The sequence below is a fragment of the Phymastichus coffea genome, unplaced genomic scaffold (assembly GCF_024137745.1).
Source record: "Phymastichus coffea isolate CEN01 unplaced genomic scaffold, Cenicafe_Pcof_1.1 PCOF00083, whole genome shotgun sequence".
Classification (NCBI taxonomy): domain Eukaryota; kingdom Metazoa; phylum Arthropoda; class Insecta; order Hymenoptera; family Eulophidae; genus Phymastichus; species Phymastichus coffea.
In genome coordinates this window covers 961,358-982,910 of record NW_026706894.1, presented here as the reverse complement: position 1 = coordinate 982,910, position 21,553 = coordinate 961,358, and the positions used below count along the sequence as shown (strand labels likewise).

The window sequence follows — 21,553 nt, the reverse complement described above, 5'->3', positions numbered from 1 at the left end:
AAGGCGGGATACCTAAGCGATAACTTCGTTCAGTCACATCTTATTCAAATTCTGACGACGGATTCTCATTCTTCTTGGAAAATCCTATGCAAATGTCTTGCTCAAAATGGTTTAATTTCAAAAACTCATTCTCAGAGCTCCCAATCACAGGTCAACTTTCGGATTCTCAAGCAAAGCTCGGTAAAACGGGATACCTACGAGAATCGGCAATAATTCCCTTCAGACGCATGTGTGTGCGAAGCAAATTCTAACTATGGATTCTTGTTCCTCTTGGAAAAAAATTTATCGATTTAAAATGATTCGAAACCGTTCTGGAGCGACGACTCTCTGCGTTTACGTATTCTTCGCCAATTTTTCAAAAACAAGATTAAAATTACAATCAATGTACATGAATTTATGCATTTAATTTATTTAAAACGAAATTGAAACAATATTCATGTAAAGGGAAGTACTCGCATTGCCCTACTCCACTTTTAGGAAGCTCGAAAGACGTACTAATATATGGTATAATCATTAGATTTTATCGATATTCACCTTTACACAATTTTAATTTGAAGTTAAGAAATCGTTAAAATTGCAAAAATTATAGTTAAAATAACGACGCTCCTCGTTCAATCTGCAATACCGACTAAGTTTTTGTGCAGACAGCCGGAATCACACCCTCGAAGAATACTTGGAAGAGGGTCGTTGGTCCGGTGACGCGAAAGTATTTCAGAAAAGAAAATGATGGGGCTACCATGCTTTATCCGGATCTCTCCAACATCTCAGTTACACCGGAAAAAGCCTAAAACATACATGACGCGTTCCTAAGCGAAGATTATCCCCGTAAGCCGCACGTCTATGTGCACTACTAATCCCAAGACTCGAATCTACCGCTCGCGTTCAATGAGTGTCTCCGATGCCCTTTGTCCTTCTCGTTGTTATCTACAGTGTACTCGGAAGGTAGAGCAAGAGAGGAGCAGAGGGTTAGTACAGATTTGGATAAAGTACCTTCTCGACCCGAGGGCATTATGCGCAGCTCTGTCCGTGCAAGCCAGTAACACGCCGTCACGACAAACAAGCGCAAGTGGGAAATTATGCTGAGATACAGCACTACTTGCAACAAAGACGCTCAGGGACAGCAATCTTAAGCTCCGTTTCAATTTCGGAACTTGCGGCCAAGCCCTCTCATCCTCTGATTGCGACAGTTTTTATGACGGAGCAAGCGCCTATGAATTATGCCTTTTCATTTGCCCCGACGCGCTTTCATCGCGACTCTCCGCGGCAAAACAAGCTAATTGCTTTTGCTTTCCCGCGGCATTGCAGTTCGTTCGCAGAAGCTGTGCCGTGTGACCGCGTGGTTTCTGTTTGTTACTGACTTTTCCACGAACCACGTTCAACGTCCAAATAGTCAAAATCTCATTCACCTACGGCCAATTTCAAAATAAACTGCACATTTTTCTTAACAGACATACTCGGGAATCCTAACGCTTGATTGATCTAGTCCGTGAGGTTTTCGGTGCACTTCTACAAAAACAGCGTATAACGAACACTTCAGCATCAGATTGAAAGAAAAGGATCTATTTTCAAAAAATACACTTTCCCGCATTGAATAAATATCCATAACATGTTAATATGAATATGTTATATGATCAAATATCGATTTACGAGTGCGTACGACAGACAATTAGTCCATCTCATTACAGAAAATAAGAAGATGACACAAGTAATTAAATTTGAAATGTACTATGGTTATTGACGTTAATTAGTTGAAATCTATTTAGGTAACGAGCAGCTCTATATCTATCACGTTAAATGGACATTCTAACGAAAACAGGCTAAAATAATCTAGCTAAAAGCTGAAGATTGCATGTTCCCAGAGAGAGAAAAACGTTTAGCAAAGCTTTACAACTGAATGATTAAATGCAAACAGGCGGGTATGACATTTATCAAGAGCCTTGAATGTATAGAAGCGACGAAAGCTTGCTTATAAAAAAAAAAAGAATGAAAAGCAAATCCTTAAGAATCGTCCATCAATTTGTCAGCGCAAACAGCAGCGAAAAGAGAAAAAAGGGGGTCCGGTGAGCTGCCGCTTTTAAACGCGCGCGCGAGCAGGGTACACGATTCAATCTCCGGCAAAGAGGTAGGTCCTCTCAATTATTCAGGTGGCTCATCGCAGCCCTTGGCTTCGCTTCTCATTAAGCGCTGACTGCAGTACGCAAACTCCGCTGATGAAAATACTAGCGGACCTTTTTATTTACAACACTCGCAGTACGAATGACGTCGTTGTCGCATTATTAATATTGCAAGCGGTGGGTAATTTGAATTTATACGCTGCCGCGGCCCCATACCAATAATGCGCGACGCGCGTTTGAATTATTACGCGCGCGTCCACGCTGCCATTGAAAAGGCGAACCAATTGACGAGCAATCGCCGACATGGCGTAAAACTCAACTCGACCGAGTTCTCGCTCCCTCCAGCCTCGGCGCTGTACACACACACGAATAACTGATAATATTCTATGGACATTGCAAAATACGCGTTTTTAACTTTATCATTTCTGTTATTATTTTCTTTTTTACACGCCTGGAACTGTTGCATATTTTTTCCATTAGCACGGCGCGTGAAAAGCAAAAAAAAAAATGTGCGGAATTCTACGTGAAAATTCTGAATTTCAAATACACGCTCATTACCAGCTGGGTGCTCCTCCCCGTGTGTAGATAAATTTTCTAAGTTTTTTTTTCTTTTGCTCGCTGGCTACTTTACTGTGGTTTGAAACTTGGCATGTAGGATTCTTGTACTTTTATGTCTTAACTTTCTTCCGGAAAAAAACTTTCGCTCGCATGTTTAGAACTGTTGTACGCCACCTAAATATATATACATATATAGTTGAAAAATAGTAATGTATACGAGTATGCATATGCAGAAATAGTCGCGTTTAGCTGTTTCAAAGTTTTCTTTCGTAGTACTGCTCACATTTTCTCGAGGTTGATATTTAAGTTAGTCTGTGGTACAATTTTCATTACATTTTTAGTTATAATTTATATACATTTGAAACTAAGTTGTTTTTTTCCATAATAATTATATTGAACTGAATCGCGACTCCATAATAGCCGAAAAGTTATAATCGGAAAATTCTCACGCATAGTTTTATAACCGATAATTTAACCTGCTTAAAATATTCTCGCACATAAGTTTGAATGATTAAAATATTTCATTACCTTATTCATTTATAAAACTCGTTCAGTAATTCAGCATCCGAGTGATTTAATAATATTAAAGAACAGAAAAATCTTCATTATCATTCCGTAAGACCTCGAAGCATTTCACTAATGAAAATACAAGAGAAAGATATAAAGGGAACAATGATCTCACAAATAATGAAAAAACTGCGAGCAATTTATTTATTAGTCTGGGGCACAAAAGAACCAAGTGAAAACAAAAAAAAGGGAAAAAATGCACGCAGGAATGGTATTCAGTTGGCTTTGACTTGCATTCAAAAGGAACTTTCCTGGCTCTTTTCGAGATATTGTTGTGCACCTATATATAGCTACCTCATTAAAAATAATGGGATACGCGCGCAAGTGCATCAAAGTAAATATAACAAATGACTGACGATGGGGAACGCGTTATTCCGTCCAATATAGGTGTAGGCTTTACGTAATGTTTGAACTTTCAATGCTTGACAATTTCCATTGATGAATGACAAAATGGAATTCAACAAAACATTTAATCTTCCAGAATAAAGTACATAAAAAGATGCTTCTCAATAAAATACGCATTCTTTGGTGATATCGTGTCAAAACGACTGTCTCGTTTTAAATTGTCTTGTTCAAATGTTAGCGTTGACGTAAATCAATTGGTTAAAAATAGAGCTAACTTATGATGAATAACTTGTTGATAATCGCTTTAAATCAATCGAGAAGGCTTAAAAAAATTATGAAAAAAAACAATGGCTACGATTTTACATGTCAAATTCATTTGTTTCGTAGTCGCAATTGAACAATAATTGGATTAGCGCGCTTGAAAAAGACTATCGCCGGTTTGTTTTCAATGTTGTTTTTCATTCAATATGCGTTGGGCGTATCGCGTTGTCGAAACGAAAATACGGTACTCGAGGGGAGATGAGAGGGATGTACGCGTGTGCAATGTTTCCCCACGTAATAGAACGAAAACACGTGGAAAATCACGACGGTAAAAGTCAGCTCGCTCAGTGAGTTTTCACGCAGAGAGAGAGAGAGAGAGAGAGAGAGAGAGAGAGCGTGACCTGGGGGGGGGGGGGCGAGACGTGCAAGTGTAAATCAGAGTCAGCTTGGAGTAGCGAAAGCACGCACACATAAAAGCTTGCACATCAAAGTTGTACTAGACTCGTGGAAAGTTTGTAGCTAGCAATTGGTTAATTGGTCTCAAACTGTACGAAGGGCTTCAAACGTAACTCAGTCGCGGGACGAGAAACGGAGGAAGTGAACCGGGTCCTGTTGGATGCGAGATTCGCTGCATATAAACATGAGGCGTGGCACGTGTTTTCCGAAGGAACGTAAGAAGCAGCGGCTTCCTCCGTTGATAGATTAACATAACTACGCGTGTCGCTCAGAACCGCTTCATACTCCGCGGAATACCTAATGTTCTCTGGCGTGGAGGAGCCGACTTTTCTCTCTCTCTCTCTCGTTCACGCGCCTCTGAATATTTCAACAGGGCGCAGCAGACTCGACCCGGACCGTGCAGTGTGTGTGTTGTCTCCTTATCGAGAAGCTCAAGTAAAAAAATGTAAGGATAGCCTTGCAAGCTCTCGTGTTTATCAATCGGGCACGCTTCGACGTCTGCATTCGCGTTGGATGGTCATTCCCGCGGCAATGTATATATCCCGCTGGTGCTAGAGTTGAATTCGACACTCGGCAAATACATCCCGTCCCTCGGCACCTCAGCCGACGAAAAAGATAAAAACGCGTCTGTTTATCGTTCCAACGCATAGCTGCAGGCTCTTGGAAAATGTGCTCTTTGTTGCTTTCGCGCGCTCGCACTGCAAACAGTATACGTTCCTCGGGTCGACGTATTTACATGTTTCTTCTTTTTTTCTTACTACAACCATTTGTGAAATCAATGATTTCATATTTGCGAAGCATTTGAACGAAAGCACTTAAACAGCGTCCATTTACTTATCAATGAAATGAAAAATGTTATTGTTATATAGGCGGGTGCTATTGGACGGAAAACTGAGCTTTACAGCTTGAGTAAAGGTCTTGTGGTAAATGAAAGTTATTAATTTTGGTTTACTAGGAAGTTAATACTGCGGTGTGACGCGTGACGACTCTCTTGCTTACAAATTCGTTACACTCACGCGCGGAAAAAGAAATGAAAAGTCAACATACGCAAAAGAATGACGAAACGTTTGGAAGTGTATACGCCGATTGTTTCCCTAGTCAATTGCGGAGAATGAAACCTAAATAAACAAACACACCAACACTGGCGACCGGTACGACGAATAATGAAAACGTCACGTGTTTGTCGCAAAGCAAAAAAATCTGATTGCTTGCTGCTGCGAGCTGCCTCGCGCGCGCCGCGTTCAGAGACAAAACGTAAAAGCCCTATCCAGTTCAATTTCGATTTCAAAGCCAAATAGACCATTATTTGTTTGCGTGCGGCGCAGAACTGCCGAGATGAGATGACAACAAATAAAACAAAGCCCACCGAGTTTACCGGAGATCGAGCGAAGCAAATGAAAGATCAACAACAACATTTGCTAAGCGTCGGCAGCGAAAAAAACGACATCGTGATGCGTGAAAAGTGCCAGCGCAAAGCCCTATTTCTATTCGTTGATCCGCGACAAGTGATGGCAAATAGCCCCGAGCCACAAATTTTCGCCCTCAAAGAATATGCGGCAGCGTTCATTGCGCACGCGAAATTTCTTGACTTTGCCCCCGGGGGGACGCGAATTGTGCTTATCCACCACGCTACTCTCCTTTTTCACTCTCCCCCCTTTCTTTTTTCACCCAGCGCGCAGCAGCAGCCACACGGCTGACGCTTTATGCGCGCGATCCTTTACCTCTGAACTGAAAGCCAATGTGGCTAGCCGCGCTGCATAATCACGCGAGAGAGGGCTAAAAGAAGAAAAAAGGGAAAAAATGATTGAGAAGTAGGAGAAGGAGCATGACGCTCGAGCGGGTATTAAGAAAAGCCTGGAGCACTTTTGTCCCGCAGAGATGCCGGTTAATGAAGAGAGCAGTACATAGTTTATTCTCTGCTATGGTCAGCTTTGTTGCGCGTTTGACCATTAATACTTTGCCGTCGCTCTAACGGCGTCTTCTGGGTGTCTTTGAATTTCATCATGGCTCACAGCAATTTTTAATAAAAAATACTGACAGTGAGAGATCGCCCGTTTCACTTCCCTTTTCTTACGCACCAGCAAGAATAAAACAAACAGTCTGTCTGCACGCAATGGCAACGCCGTCGTTCAAGCGATCCTGGAGTTGTTGGAAAGAATATTTTTTTTGTGTACAATGAAAATTGCACGATACGCTTGTTAGTACGAGACTTTCCGATAATATTTAAAGTAGCTTAACGGCAAAAATCGAAAGCTTCGTATGATAATCCTTTCTCTTTTTAACAATGTATACGGTACGGTGTACCTGCACTACAAAACACTGTTCATCTTAAGATTGTAGCAAATTTGATTTAGGACCAAATTTTTATCTTCTTGTTCTTCTCATAATTATTGGTACAATGGTGAAAGACAGTCTATTGCTACCGATCTCTTCTTGATACAAATTATAAAATCTAATTATTTTCTCATTATTTTTACAGCTCGTTAATTGAAAAAAGTCAAATTCTTAAAGTCAGTGTTTTCTTGAAAATTAATATTTTACAAATATTAATGATAATAATTTTCAAATAATAGTGTCTAAAATTAAGATTAAATTTATGATAGCGACCAATTTCATGCCTACTCTATTTCTCCCAACTTCGTAGGTCATTCATACGTGACCGCTCACAGCGTTCGCCGAGTAGTCCAAGTTGGTTATTCCTTGCATCCACAAGTTTCGATCTGAAAGCGTGTTCATCATACAAAGAAATTTTAGTTTTTTATATTTTTGTGATTTTCGTCTAGTTATTTCGACATATCTGTCCTCGTGTCCATCGAATACATTGACAATAACAGTGAATCGAATCATTAACTTGATGCACCGCAGTTTTCTCTACTAAGAGAGAGATATTCTTTATTTGCTTTATTTATTTAAAGCAAAATCGTATACGTGTTAATACTAGATTATTATAAATCTATATATGTAACATTTTGTGAAGGACATGCATATACTCATAGCGAAATTCTTAGGTATATCAACTAATTGATTTACAATATCAAAGGTAGTTAATTTTGTATTGGTTTTTATTTCATGCAATGCACTTTTCCCCGCATATTTTACTTCTCGCATTTCATTTACGAATTCCATTAAACGCACGTTTGAATATGAGCAAAGGCACCATTATAAAATTTACAGAAGCGGAAAAACAGCGAATTGTATAGTAACATTTACGAAAGCTCTCTAAAGAGTTAGGCGTCTACAAAGCCAACAATAATTTATTTACAAAGACCCTTCGAGCTCAAAGGCGCATGAAGAGCTATTGCCTCCAGCGGGGGAGGGGGGGGGGGGGACTGGATGGTGGTGGTATATCGGACGATATCTCAACGATCGAGCAAATCCGCTAACGAAGCTAAAGGCTGGTTGACGGAACGAAAGTATAATAAAAGAGAGTCGAGCGCCATTTCACGTTTATGGAGGCCAAAGAAGTCGAGAAGTGTGCGCTCGCTGACGACGCTGGGATTCGCGGAATCCCTCTTTGGTTTTCGCGCGCGGCAGCACTCAAGAAATTGCGTATTACGCGTCTACGGCTCGTAGTGATCGATATTCGATTTAGATCCGTCCCTCCCAAAAACAGGTCGCGGCTTTAGGACGTATATACGTCTGCTCGTCTAGATATTGCACGCACTAATGCAGCTTTTCAGAGACAGCAATCAAACGTATTCGATCTATTTCGGCCGTGCCGTTTCTCTCTAAAAGCAAAGTTCATAAGTACATTTCAGTTTCATCCGTGAACAATATGGCCCAACGAATCTTATGTATAGCGTTCACCGTGAGCTTTCAAACTTCGTTTGCGCGATGGGGCTAAGTAGATCGATGCTACTTCACGGACGCGCTAACTTTCACGGTTAACGATACTTTTTCTGGAGTTTTAATAGAATTTTACACTTTTTACACGAGGGAGCCCAACGTTGTAGATATTTTAATTAATCCAATCTTTGGGTTTGTTTTACTGCCTCTTTTTCCAATTTTATCAGCTACCTACATTTTTTTTCATATTCAATTTAATTTAAAGTAGATTTTTTATTTAGCATCAAAGTATTATTCTATTTGGATATTTATTTTTGAGGAAAATCGAAGAGGAAAAATATTAAAAATTCAATCAGCGTATATCGATAATCTGCTCGTACCGTTTTTCCTTTTTTTTAACAGTAATAAAATTGAACAAGATGTTTTAATCCCCTAGAAAAATATTTTATATTTCTTTTAATGCTTCGTAATAAAATCAAATCCTCTTGAGAGATGCAAATTCTACGTTGAAATATCGAACCGATACATTTTATTTGATAGACTTCATTGAAGATTATATCGAACATACATAGCGAAGATGAAAAGCAAATAAGAATTAAAAATCAATAAAAAAATCTGCTTATAATTCTCTAAGATGAAATTCATCTGAAATCCTTCGAGGGATTTTGCTGCAATCCACTTCCCCGTACAAAAACAAAGTAAAGCGCTGACAAGTATTTAGTTCATAAACACGATAATGAATTCTCGAGAGAAAGGTTGGAATATCATTGATATTATTCGGCTCACGGAAGCGATCGCACGTCTCCGCAACAAAGCGAGAAACGGCCTTCGCGTCGAAAATTTCCTCTCTTTCTCCCCCAGTCTGGCATTGAAATTTCGTGCTCGCGCCTGACGTATATTCTGACGAAGAGGATGCGTTGCCTCGCACGTACGTACACATACGTGTAGAGATGATGAGTTGCCAGGTGGATGAAGAGTTACGCAAGTTGTGCCACTATAGTAATGAAGACAAATCGAGGTTTCTCTCAGCGAATCCACAGTGGAAAGACCGAAGCGATCATCGTGCCTTGCAATTAATTTAGCTTCTTCCATGATTATTTTTCATTAGTGCGCCATTGTTTGATGCTGCCCAAGTTAAAGTTCGTTTTCGAAACGAGAATTCGATCCTTTGTACTAAAAGTTCTAGCTAACAATATATCCACAGTTGACGATTGAAATGAACAGTTTCGATGGGCCATTGTTGTGGGATAAAAAAATTGAGTTCAATTTAGGAGATCGGACGTATCATTGTTTTCCATAAATCCAGACTATTTTTAATTGTCTTTTTTTAATTGTTTTACAGAAAGTATCTAGGGTAAAATATAAATTTTTCATGAATGCTCTATTGTATTTTTAAAACTAATTCCTTCAGTGTAAAGAAACGTAAAGTAGTTTATTTTCACAAGCAAAAAGTGAATTTCCGAACGCACACAATGAAATCGAAAACAGAATAAAGTAGAAATTTCAAAATATATCGTATTTCGATTCGAGGATAAATTTATTGAATTACTGTACAAGATTTTCAATTATCATTGTTTTACATTTTAACAGAGAGTAGAAAGTTGAAATTTAATAATAATTCAATTATCAATGCATTCCTTCACGCAAATTGCAGAATATCAAACAAAAAGTACAACGCGTTGCGACGTGAAAGTACATACGTTTGTTGATCTATAACAGTAGAAAGTTTTTAATTGTCCATTCGATATCCGTGAAATCGTTTTGTTACGTATGCACAATGCACATAATTTATTATTCGATTGCTGACATTTAATTGGCAATCGGCTCTGTAATTACCATGTAATAATTGCATTGTGAATCACGGAAAAGAAAGAGCTCTGATGAGAATGAACGCTAATTAATATGTGCTGCCATATTTTCATCCTTGTCACATTTACGATAAATACTATTTTTCGAACTCCATTATAACTCGGCTAAGTAGACCACTGAGCAATTGAATAGGTGACTACTTTGTAGGCGATTCGAGCTTCTGCAAATATCAGAAAATATTTTAGCTCAAGGATAAAGTCTGTATAAGTAAATGTGAATAGCGCCTGTGAGTAGTCCATAACTTTTACGTGTCTGTATTTACGTGCAATGTTAATATTTCACGCGGCTCAACACTTCAAGATTGATTTACATCAATTTTAAGCAGTATTTAAGCAACTATATTTGACTTTCTTAACAATGTGAACATTGAAAATCCACTTAGTAAAATACATCTTTTAACAAGACTGTGTATCTAACATAACTACATATCAATAGAGGAATTTAATATCCTGCTTAATTAAAAAACTCTCTCAAATTTACGATAGGTAGCTCAATGAAAATATATGTGTAATATCATAAATATCATAAATAATAGGTGTAATATCATAAATAAAAAATGCCAATGCTCTATTGATTTAAAAAAAAATAATGTTTAAATTTTAATAATTATAACAGAATGTAATATAAAATATTTTGTTTTATTTCATTTGGATTACATATTAAAATGCTTTGAAGTTAAATTGCAACTTTTTTTTTATTGTTAGCGTTGAGAAAACAAACAGAATTCATGAAGCTGTCATCAAGTTAATATCTGTTAACATCTTTCAAACGTTTTTAAAAGTATTAAAAACATTTCATATTTTTTATTGTGTAATTGTATATTTATACTTATCTCAAAACAAGCTTTTCTACGTGTAGTTGAAATTAAATATCTCATTTCTCGTTGATAATTTTCCGTTGTTAATTACGAATTACTTACAAAATCATATATGAGACGATCGGAAATAGTCTTAGTGATAAAGTTCAGAGAATTTAATAACGTTTATTAGAAACGATGTATTATTATTGTTGACATCGTGTTAGAGACAACATTCTGTTATATTTTTCTTATAAATATATTTTTTCAATAAATTCACGGTTTCGTATTTTTAAACTATATTTTAGTCAAAACATTATTAACTAAGCATGAAAAAAATTGGGGAAAGTCAAGTCTTTTTTTTCTTAACTGTAAATAATTCCTAGTTGAATGATTGGTTCAAAATAGAGCCAACAGTCCAATTATATTATAACGATGATGTACATTATAAATTGGGTTCGTGAGCATTATGTATTATTTATGTCACAATCCTTTAACTTTTTTTTAATAAAAAGTAGTATGAGCTTAATTTTTAGAAATAATATGTTTATTTGATTTCCAAATTTATTCAGAACATTATTATAATTAGTGGTATAATAATTGAGAAAAAAAGCACATCATTTCTTAGGAAAAATATAAGATAGATCAGAAAGCACTAAGTTGCTAATTGCACGATATAAAGTTGTCATTCAAGTGGATTAATTACAATTGATTATAAGATTTCATTTTAAACAAACTCCTTTTCAGTATACCGTACTCATATCGTTCTTATATTTTCAATAGATATTTAAGTAATATACACTAAAAATTAGAAATGGAATAAAATAAATTTTGTTTCCAAAATAACGAACCGTTTGCCAATACACATGTGAGATCTTATCTCGACTATGAAAGATTACATTCAAGTACAGCGTTTTTTGCTTTATAATTATATTTTGAAGACGTTTATGAATATCAGAATTTTTAGGAAGTTTATAAACTCAAATACATATTTATCTCAAAGCAGTATGAAAAGAATGATAATGAAAACTCACCAGCGGTCATTGTATATAGTTTATGCTATTATTAATGACATGTATAATTATTAAGAGATATATGCATTTGATTTTGATTAAAAATAATGATAAGTCAGAAAACGCTTTTCGACAATAACGATTGATTATATGTATTAAATTTCTATTAAGTAGATTTATTATAATGTATCCTGCTTCAAAAAACTACCTGAATCAATAGTCAATTAGTTTTCTGATATGCACTTTTTTTGGCGATGATAGCATTTATGCTTTAATTTTTGAAGGGAGTATAATTTTTCGTGTAATAATAAAACAGTATATGAGCGCGGAAATCATTATTGAAGTAACTGTTAAGAAATCCATTATGATAATTTTCCCCAAATTACTGTCATTGTTACTAAAATGGTAGGTATGTGTCGTTTCTTAATAAGACAATTTTTTAACGTATGCAAAGAATATGATAAATGTGAAAGTTACATTATCCGCTCTATGAAAGTTTTCAAATTACATTAAAAATTATTTTATAAGAAATTTTAACGATTTAGTAGCAATAGAAGCTTTGACTTACTCTGTACACTTATTAACCATATTTCTTTCTGTGAACATTTTATCAAGCATTATTATATGAATGTAACGTACATTTAATAAAATTCGTTGAAATTATGTAAATTGTACTTATTATTTAATTGACCCGTCGATATAGTAAAATAATAGGTGTGACTATTGAACTCTGAGAGTATCAAATTAAAAGGCAAATACGAGGTCACATTACATTTACAAAATACGAAATAACATTACAAATAAATTTTTGAATGAAATGTTTAAGTAATATCCAGTTAAGTAGTGGAACTTTTTTGTCTGTATTCAAGCAACATCGGTAGAGTAATTAATAGAATGCATAATAATCTGATATAATGATAAAGTGAAAATCGCCGTCTACACGATTTGTCAAATCATTACGTAAAGTTACAACGGGCAATGAACTGTTGACTACAAGCTCTATACTTTTCTATCGAGCTTATACCAATGTAATTCGCCGACAAATTTTAATCAACAAGTTCTATTCAGTACGACGACGGCAAAGTAATCTGAAAATCGAAGATCTCGAAAGTTCTTGCTTGATGTAAAATTTCAATGGCACAAACAAAAACAGAAAAACTTGTGCTAATGAGCATCGAATCCGTAATACTTCAACCAAAAAACTTTCTTGCCTCGTGTCGACGGCCAGACGACGCGATTCGGTGCGCTCCTTTCACTTCGACCCACTAATTTCGGTAGGCATTGAAAAGGCCAGTTACACGGGCGCCCGGGCAAGAAACATACATATATATATGAAAAATTGATGAGGAGTTGATGTTGTATTAGGGTCTGTAAAAAAAGACGAGGAAAAAGTGGAGCTTCAGTGCTAACGAGGATATGCGAGAAAGTAAAATATGTGAAAATAATATAGTTATAAGCGGATACATCGCGATGTACGAGAGGTTGCAAGGCCAAAGAGAAGGCTTCGATACAAGGCGACACGAGGTAGAGAAAGAGGTTGAATTTGAGGTCAACGGGTCAGGCGGGTAGATTTTTAGAATCCTTTTGCATGCTTTCAACTGTTTTCTTTGTTTTTTGCAACGTATTGTGCAATGCACTTCTTTTTCCAACGTCTTACGGCCCTTTCCTTCTTTCCTTTTCCCCCTTTTCTCCTGCGTAGCTCATGTGTTCGTATGCAAATTACATTTCTTTGCACCGGCATGCGATTAAGCTGACGCCTTACAAAACACTGTAATTTATCGTCGCGTGCTCGACGACATAACTCTGCTTAAGATTTATTCCGACCGCGTTAACAAATGCACTTTTGAATTCATTTATATTCTAGTTTTCGGATAATTGTCGTAATTTCGCTTTCGAATTTACATTCACAAGGTGGCGTGCTGGGCAAAAGTCGTATTTTTATGACAAGCACTGCGATAGCCGAGTAAACAAGCCGAGCACCTGGCTCGGAGTTTTATATAATTATTGTTGAGATTGTCGGAGTACGCTTCGAAAAAATATTCTCGTCGGTGAAAAGCCGAAGCAGGAGGCACGAGCTTTTGTCCGAATTCGCAGGAAACTGCACGCGCGAGGCATGAAAAGATATTCATAAAGTAAAATAGAAGCGCGACTATGCAACGCGCTCACGAGACTATGGAAAGAGTTCTTTGAACTAAAAGTTGTGCGCGCTCTACGAGGCCTGAGAATGCTTTGGAATACATGCGCGCGCGAGCTGCGCGTGTCCTTGTGGAAAAAAGCCACTCTATCATATTCTCTTTTAAAATTCCATTTTCAACTTAGGCCAACTTTAAACGACTTTATTGCTGCACTGGAGACTCCACTGTCTTAACCTTCTTTTTATTTTTCTAAATACAGCCACTTTGGCATTTATGATGGTACATTTTATCGTCGTTGAAGACATTAACAGTTCATGTCAGAGTAATCTTTTGGGAATATTTCCGGGATAAAAAGTCGACAATTATAATTTCTCGTACTTCAGAGACGCTACATGCATAAGGTGAAACGAAGGTGAAACGAGCTTATTAGACGCGATTGATATTCAAATCACGAACTCAACCAGATGTTGAAGTCATTGTCAGCAGTTCATAACGCTTCAAAATCATTTGCTCAAAAATCACGTACACGCGATGATTTCCGATCGATCATTACAGAATTGTCAGCGCGACAGCGATCGCGCGACAAATCGTAGAAAACAAAGCAGGTGGTGCAGCATCCAGAAGTTCATCAGTGCTAAGCCTTCTGCCAGTCGTAGACCGCGGCATCGGGGGTCTTGGCGCTTCTCTCTTTCTGTCTCCCTCCCTCGCTCTCTATTATCCCTCGTTCGGATGTGCGCGTGTATATACGTGGGACATTCAACAGGTACACGGGTCTGTCTCACTTGCGCAGTACTTCTGTCTCTGTTGGTGCGCGCCGGCGGTCCGGGGAGCTGCGCGTAATACTCTCTCTCTCTCTCAGTCGGTGTGCCTCGCGGGAGGGAGAGGTGTTTCTAGCGGCTGCTCAGTCGAGCGCCGACCGCTAACCGCCTCGCGTCGGTACCTTGCTCTCTCGCTCTCTGTCTCTTTCCCTCTCTCTCTCTATCTCTCTCTCCGCTCTCTTTCTCTCTCCCGTTCGGTCTGTCGCTGTATTCTCGGTTCGGTTCGCGCCGCCAACGACAACGCCCCGCGAGTGCTGTTTTGTTGTTTTCTTGTTTGTGCCCCGACAGGTCTTGCCCGGCGTACATCCTGCACCACAGCTGCTGATGCAACGAGGTAGTTTGTCTCAATGATTTTATCACCTCTCGTCGACTGCATTCAACCCTCTGCCTGCCTGCCTCTCCGCGCGTATGTGTGTGTGTGTGTTGCAGTACGCCACCAGCTTGTCATTGCATTATTCACGCGCTCCGGCAGTTATCCCGGAGAGGAGTCGCCGTCGAATGTTAAATCTCGTTCGCGGGCGAGCTCGAGCCCATCGCTTTTGAGAAGGCCGAGCGGGTTTCGCGCGGCGAGTCGGTTGTGTACACACAAAAGGCTCTTGACACTGACGAAGAGACTGAGCACGTGGGTCTGTTATGTGGGCTGCGGCACCACAGGCTGCCCGAAGGCTTTCTCTCTCCTGCGATCTCGCCGGCGCGTTAGATTATTCGCCGAGTCAGCTTCACCTACTTGCGTCTGTCCTTTATTTGATATACGCTGCAGCTAGCGCGCCCGCGATCGTTATCGGTGCAGCGAACCGGTATTAACGTACACTCTCTCGTAAAGTCTCAGCTGCTGCGGCGCTGCACACCACCGACGCTCTACGCGTGTGCTCGCGGTTTATTTCGAGCTTATCAGCGTTTTCTTAATTTCCGTTAACCTCGGCGCGGGATCTCGACTTTCGTGTAGCATGCCGCACAACGCTTTCTGTCGCGCGCCCGCGCGCTTATTTCGCTTTCTAGTATTTTTCACGCTTCTTTGTTGCCCCTACTCTGTTTCCTTCCATTTGCGTTGTCGCCTTGCCGTGGGAATCTCATTGACGTGCGTTCTACACTGATAATAGCGATTGTCAGCAAAACTTTCGCTCCGAGAGCAAGCGCGTCGAATGATCTTGCAGGCGCATTATGAGCAACCTTTGTGGCACGCAGCAGCCCGTTCCAATGAATATTCAATCCGCGCATCGAAAGACATACATCAATCCGATCGCGCGTGCAGATCTCCCATGGCGTTTTTGCGAGCTTTCCTCGCCAAGACGCAATCGATCCTGGCATCGATCGTAGCACTCGCGACGTTGCATGTTTCACGCGTGACGTCGTGCAATATACGTAAATACACCGATGATAAATAAATGTACTTCTTTTGTGTGGACGCAAAACCAAACGAACGCGCGCGTGCAGAGCTGAGCTCGCGGCCGACAGATCAGAAGCAGAAGCATCAGCAACGGATGCCGCGTCGACGACTTTGCTGGGGGCTCGCCTGACTGCCGCTCGCAAAGCTAGCCTTGGCGATTCGATATAAGGCCATCGAGCAGCAGCAGCAGCAGCAGCAGCAGCAGCAGCAGCAGGCTTTCAGCGGCGACACGCTGCAGACCCACGTAAATGGCCGGCTGCACCAGCAGCACCAATACAGCAACCAGCACGATCAGCGTCAACGCTTGGACACCATGAGGGACGGTGTCTTCGACGTCAACGTGAGTTCAGCATGCAACACAGCCGATTTGTTCTCGTCGAGCACGGATCACGCATTGTCTGTACTTTGTGTTTGCTTTGCAATTGTAATTGGGCTCTCGACGTACCCGTGGCCTAAGCATCACTTTTGCACGAGTGCTTCTGTTTCGCCGATAGATCTGATTATGGCAAACTCGCTCGCTCGCGAGACGTCAGTTCAATTAACCTCGGCGCGCGATAAACGATCAACCGTGCGACACTGCGGAATGGCGACGTCCAAGGTCACTGCGAGGCGCACATCCGAACGCGTCGATGACGTTGGGCGCGCGCGGCCTAATGATCTCGCGCGCGCCACTATCTCGCCAAACAAAAGAATAACGACCGAGAGGGAGAGAGTGAGAACTGAGACACGCACGTTTTCGTTGTACAATTGCGCATATATGCCTTAAAAGTGCGCGCGAGATATGTGAGACGAATTTCACGTGCCGTGCATGCGCGCACGGCGGTTTTACTTTTTCTCTCTCGTTGCCGGCTTCTTATCTTATATACCTACTCGCCAGAGAGTGGAAATTACGCGAACAAATTCCTCGAGCGCGCGCGCCACGTATGTATCCTTTTATTGCGAAGCCGTATATAAGGCGACTTTCATACACGCACACACATGTCTAAATGAAATACAAAAGGGAGGAGAACGAGATCCCGGACCTTTCTCTCTGCCCCTTCCCCCGCGAAGGCCAACAAAAACTCACTCGCCTCATTATTTTCACGCGCGGACTCTCGACCTTACTCAAGGCTGTTCTTTTCCGTTCTTGACAAAAGTTGACACTTTGATGGGAGACCCGAATGTAATTTAATGACAGGCTAGCGTAGGGCGGCAGGGAGAAAAAACAGGCTTGTAGCGATCGAGATTTGATTTGCGTGTTGATTTAGGGTGACACGCGGGATTGCCACGGAGAGAAGATATACATTTTCGTTCTGCGTCGAGGGCTCTATATATTGATTAGTATTCCGCTATACTGTGTTTGCTTTCGTATCACATCCGCATGCAAAAAATATAGATTGCTTACTTTCACATCTATGAATATTTTCTCCCTGTTAAATGACAAATAATTTTCTATGTAGAGCAGAATTTGGCTAGTGACTGTCTCTCGGATAGCACATAGTATTTGTCGATTTTGCGGAATTGGATCTGCGCAAACCTTACGTTACGCTTGAAGGACAACGATCGCACTTTTCAGGCAATGTTCCTCCCGAATACGGCGCGCTTAGCCACTTTCCGGGAGCTCGGTTTATTTTCTCAGTCGGTGTGCGCCGAAGTATCTAGCGCAACGACATCAGTCCAAACTTCGAAAATAGAAAAAGCGCCTTGGTACGCAATAAACGACGAATAACAAACAATAAGTCGACATCCGGTAGTCGCTCGCCCGCGCGAGGCGCGCAATATACTCATTACGAGTTAGACACGTAACCCAATGGAAAATTCAGCGTGCGACTTTTTCTCTTTACTGTTTTTAGAAAAAGTCGCTCGTCGTGAAACGTTTGAAAGACCCATTAGAGCTACGCCAGATAATGTCCTCGCATGTTCGCTATTAATACGCACGCGCGCGCGCGCATTTATAACATAAACGCGCCAGCGCGAAAGTAACAGGTCTGGCAAGCGTTACGAGTGGCCCAGCCGAAGACCATCTCTTACAAGCGCAGGGCGCTTGTATGCGATAATCGAGCTATCGGGTGAGCGTGCTGCTGCAGGCTTTGCGCGAGATACGACAATTGGACTCTTACATCCGGGGACATATTTGCATACATCGATACAAGCACGCACACGGCCGGGCGCTAATACATTTGCATGCGGATACACCGAGGGTTGCCTCCGCTGCGATGTCTACAGTCGTGTCCGCGAGGCTTGGCACTCGCGCAGTGCAGCAGAGAGATGTTGTAGGGCCCCAAGTACCACCCCCTTACCGCTCAATGGATGAATATATATATATATGAGTGTGTTGTATGTATGTGTACATATATATGTATAGAAGGACCCAACTGCATGTAGATGCGGCTCTGCATAGAATCAAGTGGGATTACGTCGTTAGGCATATTGCGCCGCTGGGACGCGGATAGTTTTGCTCTATATACACGCACGCGCGTATCGCCGAGAGCAATCCCGTGCGTGTATTAAATCAACTTATTTGCTTAGCCATATATACAGTCGTAAATCTCATAAAGATCTGCTGCTCGACATCTCCGCCATCTATAATTGCCCTTTCGTTTTCCATTTTTGCGATTCGGTCACGCGACCATTGAATTTCCCGATACGCAGGTATGGAACGTCCTGTAGCTGCTCTTTTTTGTGCCATTGAAATGCGCGAATGATGGCGCCGCTGTATGTAATAGATGTTGCGACTTTACCATTGGACGTTCCTATTGCTCAAATGCTTCGGTAGCATGCGAATTCTGAAAAAATAATGTTAGTCAATCGATCTCTGCTGCATTCAAACTCCGATTTTATCAATAAAATAGCGAATGCACGATTAGTTTTCAACGTTTGCGTCTCTCTCTCTCTCTCTCTCTCTCTCTCTCTCTCTCTTTCTCTCTTTACCAATCAGCACGTATGCGAGCACACATTTTGCATTCGTTTGCTGGAAAATGAATGCTCTGATTTTGCCGACGAGAGGCCATTGGCAATTGAGTAATTTATCAAGGTGTCGTGCATACCTATATGAAGTATGACGTGGCATGTGCAATTGACGAACGTGCGCAGAAACTTTTGTTTGACCTATTTACAGAATCGTTAGGTCGATGCAGTACCTGAACAGTGAAATGAAATGTTGAAATACAAATTGGGTGACAAGCTGCTCTCTTTCGCTGCCGTTCGGCAGTCCATACTTTGGCCATGATATAAACATCCGGAATTTCGCAAGCATTGCTCACGCAATCATGTAAAAAAGGGATAAATTAGAGAAAAATAAGCGTAGCGATAAAGCACGTATTGGTTTGAATAGCGCAGCTCGTGAAAGTATCAATGGATAAATTGGAATGTCGAAAAACGTGCCTGTTCAGCGAGCACATTTGGAAATTCTGAACTCGCTTTCGATGTGTACGTAGGTGCGCAGTGAGGCGTCACGGGTTAATGGGCATTTAAAGAATCGGCCCGAAGTGCCAACCATAGTTCTGATTGACTTATTACGGCCGCAATCACAAAGCCCGCACTGACTCACTCTCATTTCATCCTTTTGTTCTAAAGCAATTTTGGGCCTACTTCCATCTTCGTCTTTCGACGCGAGCGCACAGATATCAAATTACTTTCGCTCTTGTGCGTTCATCTTCGAGGCTTGTGCTGCCGTGGCTGCTGCAATAAGACGAGAGAGACGAAGGAGTAGAAGCCCGAGTGCATTTGGGTGATTGCTGGACGTCTCTAGCGACGCGCTATATAGCTATTTGATATAGCTTCTATAAGCCAGTCAAACTGATCTCCCCCATGCCGATCCTCTCTATAAATGAGATTTTGAATTATGGACCGGCGTCTTTATGATGAAGCTATAGGGAATCTTTCGTTGGCTGCGTGCGCAATTAGCTTGTTTCGACCTCAATTTTTCAAAAGTTTTGCTTAACTTTGTGTTGCTTGCATTATTATAATGATTGTCTAATAATATCAACAATTCTTTGACTATAGATTATATAGTATTTTAGTTAAACAATTATTTATTATCTATCAGTTATTCATAATAATGCAAACGAGTGTTGGTGAAGTTCACGCTACAGCAACATATTCCGCTACACAAGTTGCACTGCTGCTAGTAGTTCCAAAATTGCAAATGAAATTGACTGTAGTAGCGCTAATTTTGAAAAGAACAGTAGTTGCACTACCTTCAAATAACACGAAATGAGCATTTTCAAACTACGCCTTTTTACATTTACATTCGAATCTGTAGCAACAATCTGCCAATCTGCACTCCACGAGAACGATGCTCGCGCACTCAAAAAAAGAAGTTGCCAGCAATAAAGGCACGTTCCTTTTTATACGCGTGTAGTGCAACTATTTGATGCAAGTAATATGACTACCCTTTAAAAATCATTTGGCACGCAACGCAAGCATTGGCGCTACAAGTAGCGCAACTACAAATTTTTTTCCAAAGTAACGATGCTGCTGTGCTGCAACTATAACATTGCGCGTGAAGTAACAGCAATGTAGCTGTACTTCACGCGCTTTCTAAATAAAATTTCTAGTGCAAACAGAGACGCCACCGCCTAACACACTGCTGTAGTTCACATATAGCACATCAAAAGCTTTCGAGCTTTCAACGAATAAATTTCCGTTTTATGATGAAACTCAATACCTAGTAAGTGCACGAGCTTGCATTTCATTAGAACCAATTCCTTGCTGAAATATACCCATTCTTTAATACTTTTCTTATTCTTTTATCCTTTTATATACATTTCAATATAATTACACGAATGAATATTCTACTTCGATCATATTTACAACTGCTTTTATTAAATTAATGTTGGCTTTGCGTAGAATGATAAATTATTTATTATCTCGGGTTATAATTGGGTAACAGAAAGAAATTTTTAATACCATGCAAAGACAATAAAATCATGTATTAAATACACTACGTGAATGATTGTTGAAAACTCTCAGTAATTAAAAGCTTATTCAATTAAAAATAAACATCAACGTTTTCATAGAATTGAATTGTCCGGTAATTTTTTAATGTCAACGAGGTTGAACGGAAAAAAGAGCGAGGAACAACAGATATGATATTCAGGGAATTAATTATTAGTAGTGGTTGCAACGGGACTCGGTCCCTCTTGGCCGCGCCTTCATCAGCGGCGCGGGAGCATGAGTTTACCCACTGCCGCGCGAGCGCGAAATTTCAAGTGGGTTGCCGAATAAGAAAGCGCAAGCCAGCTCGTAAATCCGCAAGATTAGTCGGCTATTCGCGGTCTTGCAGTAGTCCTGCTCGCAAACACACGCGAAAAGGCAGTGCGCTTTAATAGCAAAAGGCCAAGCCATCAAGTCTCGCGCGAGCTGCTCTTATATGAATAGCGAATGAATGCCCAGGAATACAACGCAGCTTTACGCTGCGCGTTTAAACTTTCAGTGCTGACGCTCGGGGATTTGACGTATTGCTGG

The 21,553-nt window shown here is 40.4% G+C and overlaps 1 protein-coding gene across 4 annotated transcripts in view; it reads left to right on the top strand.

Annotated features, from left to right (window-relative positions):
• LOC131668751 (venom dipeptidyl peptidase 4-like) overlaps positions 1-21,553 on the top strand; it is a 156,731-nt gene that overhangs the window by 10,187 nt on the left and 124,991 nt on the right. For 2 of the 4 annotated variants that reach the window (XM_058943167.1, XM_058943165.1), the window contains exon 1: positions 14,791-15,052. The exons of 1 other annotated variant lie outside the window; for it this stretch is intronic. Coding sequence is in view for 1 of the 3 variants with exons in the window: in XM_058943166.1 (XP_058799149.1) it covers positions 16,419-16,445 (27 nt within the window). In the remaining 2 variants the exon portion in view is untranslated. Of the gene's footprint in view, positions 1-14,790; positions 15,053-16,152; positions 16,446-21,553 lie in introns of those variants that run through there. One more of the 4 variants, XM_058943166.1, reaches the window with a different exon arrangement.